Source organism: Hylobates moloch, unplaced genomic scaffold (genome assembly GCF_009828535.3).
Source record: "Hylobates moloch isolate HMO894 unplaced genomic scaffold, HMol_V3 SCAFFOLD_3, whole genome shotgun sequence".
Classification (NCBI taxonomy): domain Eukaryota; kingdom Metazoa; phylum Chordata; class Mammalia; order Primates; family Hylobatidae; genus Hylobates; species Hylobates moloch.
This window is the reverse complement of record NW_026652278.1, coordinates 156852923-156867313: the sequence shown is the minus strand read 5'-3', so window position 1 is coordinate 156867313 and position 14391 is coordinate 156852923. Positions and strand designations below refer to the sequence as shown.

The following is a 14391-nucleotide window of genomic DNA, read 5'->3' as shown; positions in this document are numbered from 1 at the left end:
AAGTTAAAAATAAAAAATCCTCATAATTACACTATCCACAGATAATCACTATTAATGTTTGTGAATATTTTCTTCCAATCATATTTTCTTTGAATATTATTGTATAGTATACCTAAATAGCTAATATTATATTAATAGTGTAATTTAGAATCATATTTTCCCCTAAAAATAGCACAATTTTATCCATATTGAGTAAATTTTTAAATACATTTTATTTAATACATTTTTGATTAAAATCCTTTGATTTTTACATTTAAACACTAAATCTATATGGTAGTTCTTAAAATCACTAAGATAGACTAAAGTGAGGAAAATCTAGGTAAGGAAATAAGGCAATTTCTGTGGGATCATTGGGATCTAAATTAGGGTATAGGTAGCAAGGATGAAAAAGAAGGCACAGGTAAAAACTATTAGCAGATATATGGTAATTCTTCTATTGCTATGTTTGTCATAAATTTTTAGTTTCCATGAAATTAAATGTAATATGACATTCCATTTAAACATGAAAAAATAGAATTATACCCTTTCATATTTACAAGAAGACACTTTGTTTTATATAGGCTCCAAACATTTTTCTCAAGATGTTATGGAAAAGCTAGTATTAGTATTGGCACATCTCTTTGGAAGAAGATATTTTCCACCAAAGTTCCAAGATGCACACTTCGAGTTTTATCAATCAAAGGTAAACTGTGTGATTCTGATGAAATTTAGTAATGTAAAATCACTAAATAGATCTTACCTAAAATGACTTAGCAGCTGTAGAATTTTAATTCAAAGGGCAGTTCATTTGTTTTATAGAATAATTTGTTCTTTTTGTAATCAGTGTGATATTTAATCTGTAATTGATGTCTCCCTCTGTAAATCTACCAAAAAGTTAAAGTCTTTGTGAAAAAAACAGGATCAACATTTTAGTCATGTTTTTCATTTGGTTGTATCAAATTATAACATCAGGTGACTAAAGAAAAGATATGCTAATTATACATTAAGTGAAACATCTAGCTGTATCACTGAATATACTGTTCTTTTAGGATCCTTTTACCTTAAGGTAGAACTATGGAAGGGAAGTATATGTTGTGAATTATAATGTCTTCACTGAGAAAATATTAGAATAGTCATCTAAGAAATCATTACTTGACTCACAGAGACCAAAAACAGACAAACACTTTTTCAATTTTATTTATAACATGCAACATTTTATTTGGTTATGATTCTCTACCATCAAGTCAACATAAAATACTATTACTATTATACTTCCCTAGAATAAAATGGGATATGCTGGTTTATACAAGATAACCTTAGTGAGAAGTTGCTATGGAACAAACAAAAAGAATTCGTATATATTTTCTAATCCCACAATGCTGGATTAAAAATCTGTGCTCTCACAGAATGCCCTCTAGAGCAGTGAACACAATTTTAGTCACTGACCTATCATCTTTACACTTTTCACCACCCAAACATTTTTGAAACAATTATTTAATTGTTCTGTTTAAATAAATTTATATTTAACATAGAAAATTCACTATCTCTATTTTGAAAAAAGAAGATCATGATAAAAATACACTTTACTGCATAACAGACAGATCTGCATGAAATGTTGGGGTACTACACCAAAAAGCTTTAAAAAATAGGCCAGACATGGTGACTCAAGCGTGTAATCCCAGTACTTTGGGAGGCAGAGGTGGGAGGATTGCTTGAGCCCGGGAGTTTGAGACCAGCCTGGGGAACAGAGGGAGGCCCCATCTCTAAGAAAAAGAAAAAATTAGATAATAGTTCCTAAAGTCCCATTATATTAAATAAAAACTCACTAGAGAAAAGTATCTGGGTCTGCCTTCATGGGTAGGCTTGTATCCCCCTCAAGACATTTTCGAAGCCATCTAGGACTGGAAAATTAAAAAGCAGGTTAGGAAGTGCTATAGGAAAAAGGTGGATCTTTTATTTTATTTTATTATTGTTATACTTTAAGTTTTAGGGTACATGTGCACAATGGTGGATCTTAAGCAGTCTTTTAGATTTGAGAAGACTAAGACTAACTAGCCTTATTCTCAAAATCTTAAGAAATCCATGACCTAGAAAGAGAGACAAAGCATAAATGAGGCTTACTAAAACTGTAAAACAATACCCACTGCATTCTGTACTTGTATTGAGGTGATCATACTTTCACTCTCTTGGCCAAACACGAAAATGGGGGCATTCACTCTGGTGAAAGATAACATCTAAAGCCTGTAAAGTCCTTTGAAAACAATTTCTGGTGCAAAACCAAAACCAAAACAAAACCTTAAATGGTGAGTAAGCATGAACATATGACCAATAAGCAGCAAGAAAAGAGGTCGATAATTGTAGATCCATAAATCATCCAGACATTAGCAATAACATATAAGGATTATAAGTGTGATTAATATGTTCAAGAAACTAGGAGGAGAGACAAAATTTATAAAAAGATGGATATTTTTACTAGATAATTAGAATGTATAAAACTAAATGGACATTTTAGAACTGAAAATACAGTATCTGATCATCAGAATATGCATTTCAGAAGTCATGATCAGTAAGTTGACAGCATAATAGAAAGCATCCAAAGTATAGCACAGAGATAAAAAAAAATAAAAAATCAGACAGCATAAGAAACATGAATCACATGGAAAAAGTTTAATGTATATATAATGGGAGTCCTAGAAAAAAAATGATGGAGAAAAATGGCCGAAGAGTATTCAAAAAGATAATAGCTAGGAATTTTCCAAAGCTGATTAAAGATAACCATAGTTTTAAAACCATAGTCAACTTCAGGGAGGATAAATGTGGAAAAACGTTAAGCTAAAACTGCTGAAAAGCACAAAGAGAAAATCATAAATCACCTAGTACAGAAATAAAGTGACACATTTCCTTCTAAGAAGCAATAATGAGAATGATAGATCTCTTTTTAATCAAAATAATGGAAGCTAGTGGACAATGGAACAAAATTTTGTTGTTGATTCAGATATTTTACAGGCAAATACATGCAATCATTGATATATACATATATAAACTCTTGGTGTTACATAACTAGAATCATATTAGACATGCTATTGCTTTTTTATACTTATATCAAAGATACTTTTCCAGATGACCACATATGAATTTTTTTGGTATTTTTTTTTTATTTCAATAGGTTTTAGAGAAACAGGTGGTGTTTGGTTACATGTATAAGTTCTTTAGCAGTGATTTCTGAGATTTTGGTGCACCCATCACCCAAGCAGTGTACACTGCACCCAATGTGTAGTCTTTTATTCCTCACCCCTCACACCTTTCCCTATGGGTCCCCAAAGTCCATTGTACCATTTTTATGACTTTGTGTCCTCATAGCTTAGCTCTTACTTATGAGTGAGAAGAATTGATTTTTGGTTTTCAATTCCTGAGTTATTTCACTTAGAATAATGGTCTCCAACTCCATCCAGGTTGCTTGTGAATGCTGTTATTTCATTTCTATTTATGGCTGAGTAGTATTCCATAATACATATGTACCAAATTTTCTTTATCCACTCATTGACTGATGGGCATTTAGGCTGGTTCCACATTTTTCTAATTGCAAATTGTGCTGCTGTAAACATGCATGTCCAAGTATCTTTTTTGTGTAAAGACTTATTTTCCTCTGGGTGGGTACCCAGTAGTGGGATTGCTGGATCAAATGGTAGATCTACTTTTAGTTTGTTAAGGAATCTCCGCACTGTTTTCCCTGGTGGTTGTACTAGTTTACATTTCCACCAGCTTTGTAAAAGTGTTCCCTTTTCACTACATCCATGCTAACATCTATTATTTTTGATTTTTTGATTATGGCCATCCTTACAGGAGTAAGGTGGCGTCGTATCGTGGTTTTGATTTGCATTTCCCTGATAATTAGTAATGTTAAGCATTTTTTCATGTGTTTGTTGGCCATTTATATATTTTCTTTTGAGAATTGTCTATTCATGTCCTTAGCTCACTTTTTGAAGGGATTGTTTTTTTGTTGCTGATTTGGTTGAGTTCTTTGTAGATTCTGAATATTTAGTCCTTTGTTGGATGCATTGTTTGTGATTTTCTCCCACTCTGTGGGCTGTCTGTTTATTCTGATGATTATTTCTTTTGCTGTGCAGAAGCTTTTAGTTTAATTAAGTCCCATCTGTTTATCTTTGTTTTTGTCGCATTTGCTTTTGGGTTCTTGGTCGTGAAGCCTTTGTCTAAGCCAATGTCTAGAAGGGTTTTTCCCATATTGTCTTCCAGAATTTTTATGCTTTCAGGTCTTAGATTTAAGACTTTGATCCATCTTGAATTGATTTTTGTATAAGCTGAGAGATAAGGATTCAGTTTCATTCTGCTACATGTGGCTTGCCAATTATCCCAGCACCACTTGTTGAATAGGGTGTCCTTTCCCCATTTTATGTTTTCATTTGCTTTGCCAAAGATCAGTTGGCTGTAAATATTTGCCTTTATTTCTGTTCTTTATTCTGTTCCATTGGTCTATGTGTCTATATTTATGCCAGGACCTTGTGGTTTTGGTGACTATAACCGTATAGTATAGTTTGAAGTCAGGTAATATGATACTTCCAGATTTGTTCTTTTTGCTTAGTTTTGCTTTGACTATATGGGCTTTTCTTTGGTTCCATATGAATTTTAAGATTGTTTTTTCTAGTTCTGTGAAGAATGATGGTGGTATTTTGATGGGAATTGAATTTGTAGATTGCTTTTGGCAGTATCATCATTTTCACAGAGTTGATTCTACCTATACATGAACATGATATGTGTTTCAATCTGCTCGTGATATCTATTGTTTCTTTCAGCAGTGTGTTGTAGTTTTCCTTGCAGAGGTCTTTCACCTCCTGGTTAGGCATATTTCTAAGTATTTTATTATTTGCAGCTATTGTAAAAGGGGCTGAGTTCTTGATTTGATTCTCAGCTTGGTTGCTGTTGGTGTATGGCAGAGCTACTGATTTGTGTACATTAATTTTATATCCTGAAACTTTACTGAATTCATTTATCAGTTCTAGGAGCTTTTTAGATGAGTCTTTAGGCTTTTCTAGGTATTCAGTCATATCATTGGGAAATGGTGACAGTTTGACTTCCTCTTTACTGATATGGATGTCCTTTATTTATTTCTTTTGTTTGATTGCTCTGGTTAGGACTTCTAGTACTATGTTGAATGAGAGTGGTGAAAATGGGCATCTTTTTCTTATTCCAGTTCTCAGGGAGAATGCTTTCAACTTTTCCCTGTAAAGTATAATGTTGACTGTGGGATTGTCTTAGATGGCTTTTATTACCTTAAGCTATGTCCCTTCTATGCCAATTTTGCTGAGGGTTTTAATCATAAAGAGATGCTGGATTTTGTCAAATGCTTTTTCTGCATCTGTTTAGATGATCAGGTGATTTTTGTTTTTAAATCTGTTTATGTAGTATATTACATTTATTCACTTGCATATGATAAACCATCCCAGCATCCCTAGTATGAAACTCACTTGATCATGGTAGATTATCTTTTTGATCTGCTGTTGGATTCTGTTTGCTAGTATTTTATTGAGGTCTTTTGCGTCTATGTTCATCCGAGATATTGGTCTGTAGTTTTTTTTGTTTTGTTTTGTTATGTCGTTTCCTGGTTTGACATTAAGATGATATTGGCTTCATAGAACAATTTAGGGAGGATTTCCTCTTTCTCTGTCTTTTGAAATAGTGTCAGTAGGCTTGGTCTCAAATCTTCTTTGAATGCCTGATAGAATTCAATCGTGAATCCATATGGTCTTGGACTTTTTTTGTTGACATTTAAAAAATAAATACCATTTCAATCTCATTGCTTGTTATTTGTCTGTTCAGAGTTTCTATTTCTTCTTGGTTTAATCTAGGAGATTTGTATATTTCCAGGAATTTACCCATCTCCTCTATGTTTTCCAGTTTGTGTGTGTAAAGGTATTCATAGTAGCCTTGAATGATTTTTTTCATACTTCTGTGGTATTGGTTGTAATATCTTCTGTTTCATTTCTTTGGATGAAACTTATTCGGATCTCTCTTCTTTTCTTAGTTAATCTCACTAATGGTCTATTTATCAGTGTTGTTTATTTTTTCAAAGAACCAACTTTTAGTTTCATTTATCGTTTGTATTGGTTTTGTTTGTTTGTTTCAATTTCATTTAGTTCTGCTCTGATCTTTGCTATTTCTTTTCTTCTTCTGGGTTTGGGTTTGGTTTGTTCTTGTTTCTCTAGCTCCTTGAGGGGTAGCCTTAGATTTTCTATTTTTGCTCTTTCAGACTTTTTGATGTAGGCATTTAATGCTATGAACTTTTCTCTTAGCACCACTTTTGCTGTGTCCCAGAGGTTTCACTAATACTGTTCAATTCAAAGACTTTTTAAGTTTCTATCTTGATTTCATTGTTGACCCAATAATCATTCAGGAGTAGGTTATTTAATTTCCATGTATTTGCATGGTTTTGAGGATTTCTTCTGGAGTTGACTTCCAATTTTATTCCACTGTGATCTGAGATCACTTATTGAGGCTTGTTTTGTTGCCTATCATATGGTCTTTCTTGGAGAACGTTCCATGTGCTGATGAATAGAATTTATATTCTTCAATTGTTGGGTAGAATGTTCTGTAAATATCTGTTAAGTCCATTTGTCCTAGGGTGTAGTCTAAGTCCATTATTTGTTGACTTTCTGTCTTTATGACCTGTCTGGTGTCGTCATGGGGTATTGAAGTCCCCCACTATTATTGTGTTGCTATCTTTCTCATTTCTTAGGTATATTAGTAATTGTTTTATAAATTTGAGAGCTCCAGTATTAGGTGTATATATATTTAGGATTGTGAAGTTTTCCTGTTGGAGTAGTCCTTTTATCATTATATAGTGTCTGTCTGTCTTTTTAAACCATTTTTGCTTTAAATCTGTTTTGTCTGATATAAAAATAGCTACTCCTGCTTGCTTTTGGTGTCCATTTCCATGGAATATGTTTCTCCACCCCTTTCCCTTAAATTTATGTGAGTCCTTATGTGTTAGGTGAGTCTCTCAAAGACAGCAGATACTTGGTTGGTGAATTCTTACCCATTTTGCTATTCCAAATCTTCTAAGTGGAGCATTTAGGCCATTTACATTCAATTTTAGTTTTGAGATGTGAGGCACTATTCTATTTATCGTGCTAGTTGTTGCCCGAATACCTTGTTTTTTCTTTTTCCATTGTGCTATTATTTTATAGTTCTTGTGAGATTTATGCTTTAAGGAGGTTCTATTTTGGTGTCTTTCAGGGATTTGTTTCAAGATTTAGAGCTCCTTTCAGCAGTTCTTGTAGTGCTGTCCCCCACTCCCCAATAGCACTGAATTTATTTCCAGGCAATCTGTGAGCAAGGCTCAAAACTTTCCCCAGGCTACAAGCCTCCCCACTGAGAAAGCAAGCAGGGCTCTTGGGTTTCACACCTCCCCACTTGCTGCAGTCTCTGTGCTTTTATCTGCACTCCCTGTTTACCCCCCTGCCCCAGGTTCTGTCCAGGAAACTTTGTGTTTGGTTGAAATTGTTACAAAGTTCAGCTGGAAGTTTCCTTCTCCATGTGGTCTTTCCCCAATTCCACTGGCAGCCCTCCCCAAGGACCCCTGTGAGACAAAGTCAGAAATGGCTTTTCTGGAGACCGAAAGTGCCCAGAGTACTCATCCCACTGCTTCCTCTACACCTATATTTCACTTGGCTCTCTAAATTTGTCTCAATTCCAGATCCTTCTCCCATGATCTGGAACTTCAGTTTCCCCAGTGATGATACGTGTTAAGGGGTGGATGCTCCCCCTTTCACACTTTGGACATTCACAGGTTTTCAGCTTGCCTGAAGAGGCCAGTTACTTCTTTCAAAGGGTCTGTGGATTCTCTTGGCTTTCCTGATGTGTTCCTGTGGTAGTTCTTGGAGCAAAAGTTCATGGTGTGAGTCTCCACATGCTGATCTGTCTGTCCGAGTGGGAGCTGCAAGTTAGTTCTGCCTCTTATCTGCCATTTTTTATTTTTGGCTCTCCAGACAATGGAACAATATTTTTAATGTGCTCAATGAAATAACTCCTATCCCTGAATTCTATACTTATAGGAAATATTCGTCAAAATAAAGATAAAATTAAGATGTTTTCAGACGTGAAATCTGAGATTATTCATTGCTATCAAGTCTGCAGTAAAATAAATATATACTTTAGGTACATGGAAAAAATCCAAAATTTGGAAACATGAAAATGCAGGAAGGAATGAATCACAATAGAAAGGGTTATGTGTGATTACATATAAAGGAATACACATTGTGTCAAAAAATAATTGTAACATATAAAATTTGAAATAATACGTAGAACTGAAGTTTATGAAAATTATAATGTAAGAGTTCAGAAGGTTAATACATTTAAATGCTTTAAAATTTTGGATGATTAAGAAATATAAAATTAAAGATATATCTTATAATCTCTGGGGTAACAGCTAAAAGACTATTAAAATAGTGTGCACATACATGTTAACAAAAGGAAAAACTGGTAAAAACAAGAAGGGAAGAGAAAAAATATATAATGAGTGGTTCAAATTCAGACAGAAAACAAATGGCAAGGTAGAAAATAGCTGTATCAATAGTTATATTAAATGTAAATGTAGTAAATACACTAAGTAAAATACAAAGATTTTCAGGCTACATCTTAAAATACAGACAACTATAGACGTGCCACATAATGACATTTTGATCCACGACAGACTGCATACATGATGGTTGCATGAATATAATATTGTATTTTTACTGTACCTTTCCTTCATTCAGGTATATTTGAATACACAAAATACTTACCATTGTGTTACAGCTGCCTATAGTGTTCAATTCAGTAACATGCTGTACAGGTTTGTAGCCTAGGACCAATAGGCTGTACCATAAAGCCTAGATAATGTAATCTAGGTTTGTTTAAGTACACTTTGTGATGTTTGCACAATGACAATATCACCTAATGCCACATTTCTTAGAATATATCCCTGCCATAAAGTGACATCAGACTATATATGCTACTTATACAAGTCACACTTTAGGTATAAAAACTGAGAAAGCTTGAAAGTAAGATGATTAAAAATATATGCCAGGTAAACACTAACCAGAAGAATCAGAAATCTCTCAATTGCGTGAAAAGTTAAAAAATTAATTTATAAATACACAAAGGATAAAAAAGACATAAAATGGAAATTTAAAAATATTTTACATTAAATAAAAATAAAGGAAACATAAGAATGCTTATAAGTTGGAATTTATTCAGTGCTTACAGGGGAATTTGCAGCCTTGAAACCATAAATTAGAAAAAAATACAGGCTGAAAAATCAATGATTTAAACTTTAGCTTAAGAAAATAACAAAACGAACAAGAAAATCTAACCTACAGTAAGTAGAAGGAAAGAAATAATAAAATGAGAACAGATATAAAGTAAATTAACAGCAATTGTATGAACAAGAAATCAACAAAGCCTCTAAGTTGGTTCTTTGTAAAGAATAATAAAATTGATTAATGTCTAGCAAAACTCATTAAGAATAAGGGAGTAAAAGCACAAGTATCAGAAAGGAAAATGGGACAGTACTACAGGCTCTATTTTAGACATCGCAAAGAGCAAAGGAAGATTTTATGAATGACTTTATAGCAATATATTTGACTATTTAGACAAATGGGCAAAGTCCTAGAAAATACAACTTTCCAAAACTGAGCAAGGAAGATATACTTAGTCTGGTTCTGATATCTAGTAAAGAAATTTAATCTATTATTTAAAAAAAAAAAAAAAAAAAACATTCCCACAAAGAAAACCCAAGGCTCAGATGGCTTCACTGGTGAATTCTTCCAAACTTTGTAAGGATAACATCACTATATATGGATATTAAAACGCCAGTTTGTATACCTTAAATATGCATGATTTTTATTGTAAAGAGAATAACACCAACTTTTTACAAATTTTATTTTAGTCTGTTTGGGCTGCTATAATGTAGCAATGATTGGCTGGCTAATAAACAACAGAAATTTACTTGTCACAGTTTCGAAGGCTGAGAAGAGATCAGTCTTTCTAGCTATTTTTTGGTACCCATTAAACATTCACTTCTTCTGTCCCTCAGCTACCCTTCCCAGCCTCTGATAACCATCCTTCTACTCTATCTGCATAAGTTCAATTGTTTTAACTTTTAGGTCCTACAAAGGAGTGAGAACACGTAAAGTGTGTCTTTTTGTGCCTGGCTGATTTCACTTAACATAATGACCTCCAATTCTTTACATGTTGTTGCAAATGACAGGATCTCATTCTTTTTTATGGCTGAATAACTAAAAGAATATAATTGTATTGTTTGTAACACAAAGGATAAATGCTTGAAGTGATGGATACCCCATTTACCCTGCTCTGATTATTATGCATTGCATGCCTGCATCAAAATATCTCATATAATCCATGAATATACACACCTACTATGGACCCCAAAAAATAAAAAATTAATAATTAAAAGGAAGTTCTAAGTCAAGGTGTCTGGTGGGGGCTGCTTTTTGGTTCTTAGATGGTTGTCTTTATGCTGTGTTCTCACATGGTGGAAGGGGCAAGGGAGCTCTCTGGGGTCTTTTTTGATGGGCACTAATTCCAGTTATGAGGACTCCACCCTCATGACCTAATCATCTCCCAAAGGCCCTGCATCCTAATCCCATCACATTAAGTGTTCAAATTTTAACATATAAATTTTGAGAAAATATAAAACATTCAGTCCACTACACTCTTCTGGATAATACAAAAAGAGGCAATATTTACTCTTTCTAAGGGCAAAAGTTAGCTTTAATACCAAAACCTGACTAGGGCATAATGAAAAGGAAAATTAGAGATACTTCTCTTTCATGAATATAAGTGAAAAAATAGTTAACTAAATATAAGCAAAATGAATCCAGTGAGGTTTAAAAAACCCTCAAAACAAAATGAGATTTACTCTAGGCATGCAAATGTACTTTGTCTCATTCCTTGCAGTTCAAATGTGTCACTAGAGTCTTTGAAATTTTCACAAGTCTAATGTTATTTGAGGGCATGCTTCTATTTAAAAGTGGCTTTGATTCAGTATATCAAAATACATTTTTAAGGGTGATGAGTAAGATATTGGTTTTCATAATTGCAAATAGAAACAACAGATGAAGTTACCTGAACTTCACCGGTGAAAAAATGAAACAGTGACATTATTGAATAAATATTAATAGATAACTATAGAATTATATTGCAATGTTCTTTACCTTTCTTCTTCCAATGATTCAGTTTTGAAGGAAGGTAAATAGATCTCTCTGAAAATTATTCGGCTTCTAGGTGTTCCTTGATGATCTCCCTGAGGATTTCAGTGATGCTTTAGATGAATATAACATGAAAATTATGGAGGACTTTACCACTTTCCTACGAATTGTTTCCAAACTGGCTGATATGAATCAGGAATATCAACTCCCATTGTCAAAAATCAGTAAGTATATTTTACCTCCATTGTGGAACAATTTGAAGAATAAATAATATTGCCTAAGAATAGTTTATTCTGGAAGAAGAGTGGAACCCCAGAAAGTTTATTTTGCCCTCAAGTGAGGAGATTCCTTTTCCTTTCTAAAGAAAAAAATTTTGCTTATTAGATATTAAAAGGGCAAAAGAGAGTGAAACTAAGTAGGGCCATTTATAACCATCTTGTTAAATGCTGCTTCAGTGTCAAGCCTGGAAAACAGAGTAAGGGCATCTATGATATGAAGAGAAACTAGAGACTAATTCTGTCACTCTCTCTTGAGAGGAAATACGCTTAGTTTTCATAAACACAGATTCTGAGCATATTTTCTGGGTCCAAACTCTAGTTCTGCTACTTATTAGCTGTGAGATCTTGAGCGAAAGACTCCATACTCATGCCTTAATTTTCTGAACAGATATATGAGAAAGGGAATAGCATTATCTACGTAGTTTTGATGAGTTTAAAATGATTAAGTTAACATATATGAAAATCTTAAAATAGTGTTTCGTACATGGTTAACACTCTTAGCATTTGCTCTTTTTTTTATGAGCTAATAGATGGAAGCCTTCTGAGGGAAAATAGATACAAAATGGTGGCCATCACAGGTGAGGTGAGATTGGAGTCTGTGAATATTATGCCTCAATTACAAATTAGAGCCCAGTTTGAATGTCTGATCTGGGTTTTATAAGAATATAAATGGAAAATATATTTATTCTCATGCACTACTTCCAAACTCACTAATTGTAGCTGCATGGTTTCAGGAAAGATTCTGAAGGCAAGTCTGAGTTCAGTAAGAAAATGTACAAAGGAAAATAATTCTCTGATAAGAATATACAATTTAAATTTAATCTTTCATTTCTTATTGATTAAGGCAACTAAAATATAATACACATTTTTATAATAGCGATACTAACATTAATAGCCAACTTTCATTGAATGTATTCTGTGCCAAGCCGTGGTACTAACCTTATGTGATATAACTTACAAAACATTTCAGTCTTCACTACATGAAGTTGAATGGTTCCCCTTGTAACATGGTCTACAGAAAGTATCTGAGGTTTGACAGTTTGACTGAGTTCAAAACACTAATCTATCCCTAACTATTATTGTCAGAATTCACAGGTAAAGAATGTGAAGACTCTCAACTCGTATGTCATTTGATGAGCTGCAAGGAAGGAAGAGTAGCAATTTCACCATTTGTTTGTCTGTCTGGGAACTTTGATGATGATTTGCTTCAACTAGAGACTCCAAACCATGTAAGTGAAGAGTGGGGCTTATTAATAAAAGATCTTTAAGAAAGAATGGATTTATATTGCTAGGCAGCTTAGAAAGAACTTCAAATTTCCCAGATTAAAAAGGAAAAAAAAATCTGGATGTATCAACAGATATATTCAGGAATTGGTGCTCTTGAAGTCAATATGATTTCAGTTTCTCAGAGTTGGCCTGAGGACCCTGCTCAGAGTTTCCAGGCACCACTACTTTTCTTCCATCTTTGAAGGCTCTAGTGATATTGACACAGGTTTGCTGTGGAAGTAGCACCTAAAACTGTCGTCAGACTTTCTCAGTACTGCTATAAATGCTGTAAATACTACTTATAGTCTGCATCATTGATGCCTAAAATGGAATGCAAAGAACTAGACACATTTGGAAGATCCTGGCTAATTCATTTGAATGTTGACACTTGGTGAAATTTAATTTTTACTTTAATACAAAATTTGAGAAAAAGTGTTTTATTACATTCGATATTATGGATTGACATTGTTGTCTCAACTCTATTTTATTCCAAAATCATAGTCATGTATCACTTAAAATAATTTTGTAAACTATATACATCTTGTGCATTTTAAATGAACACATACATTTTTATCCTAAATTTAAATACTTTCTAAAGATATAGTTTTTAGTTTCAAATAAATGTTGGTGTGTTAAAACCAATGCATCATTCTTTTAAATGTATAAAATGGAATATCAACAAGAAAGTGTTTTCATACCCATAGTCAGTAAGTTAAGAACAAGTCAGGAAAACTTTTTATAAGGATTTATAAATTTGCAGTTCTTTTCCTCTTGAACTCACATTTTCTTTCCATATTCCCTCACATTTACCTTACCCAACTCACTTTATACAAATTTACTTTACTAGAGTAAGTTATAACCTCTTAAAATTGTTTTGCTTTTGTTTATTTTAATTAACAATAAAATTAATTTTACATTTTAATATAATGCTAAATATGCATACAAATATGTCTTTTATAGCATATAGATAAGTTCTAAAGCATCGAACTAAATGAACACCATGTACTAAGGATCTGTGTACTCCTCCCACGTTTCATTTTCTTGTCTCCCCTTTTCCCCCAGCCCATCAACCTTTCTAAACTTTGTGTTTTTCACTTTTCTTTTTAAAAACTACATATTACAAAATCCCTTTTTATATTAATTTGCTTTTGAATTTTATGAAAAGTGAAGGAATAGTTACTGCAGTCACTTGAAAGTCGCTTTTGTTTACATTCAATTCTATGCCTTAAGGTTCATCCCTGTTGTAACGTCAAACTCTCTTTTATTTTTAGTACTTGATAATATTTTATAGTGTGAATATCAAACAGCCTGTGAATCTGTTCTACTGTTTCGAATAGTTGTGTTTCTTTCTCATCTTTGCTATTACACACAGTGTTGCTGTGGATGTCTCGTGCATATGTGCAATAGTTTCTCTTAGGTATTGATTTTCTGGGTTAAAATAATTTTCTGAGTCATATAGGAATAAGAATATTCAAATATTAAACTTTTCAAGCTACTACCAACTCATTTAAAAAGTAGCTGTTCCAGACAAGTCTCAGCAGGAGTGAAGGCAGTTGATATCTGTCACTTGAATGGTTACCTGCAAATTATTAAGTTTTAATAATAGAGTCTTGTTTAGATATTGCTGCAATTTATAATTTGCA

At 33.2% G+C, this 14391-nt stretch overlaps 1 protein-coding gene across 1 annotated transcript in view; it reads left to right on the top strand.

Moving 5' to 3' along the window:
• The window catches only part of DDX60 (DExD/H-box helicase 60), a 114061-nt gene that overhangs the window by 93870 nt on the left and 5800 nt on the right, over positions 1 to 14391 (top strand). The window contains exons 33-35 of the mRNA XM_032148879.2: positions 561 to 682; positions 11281 to 11428; positions 12569 to 12711. Coding sequence (XP_032004770.1) covers positions 561 to 682; positions 11281 to 11428; positions 12569 to 12711 — 413 coding nt within the window. The remainder of the gene's footprint in view (positions 1 to 560; positions 683 to 11280; positions 11429 to 12568; positions 12712 to 14391) is intronic.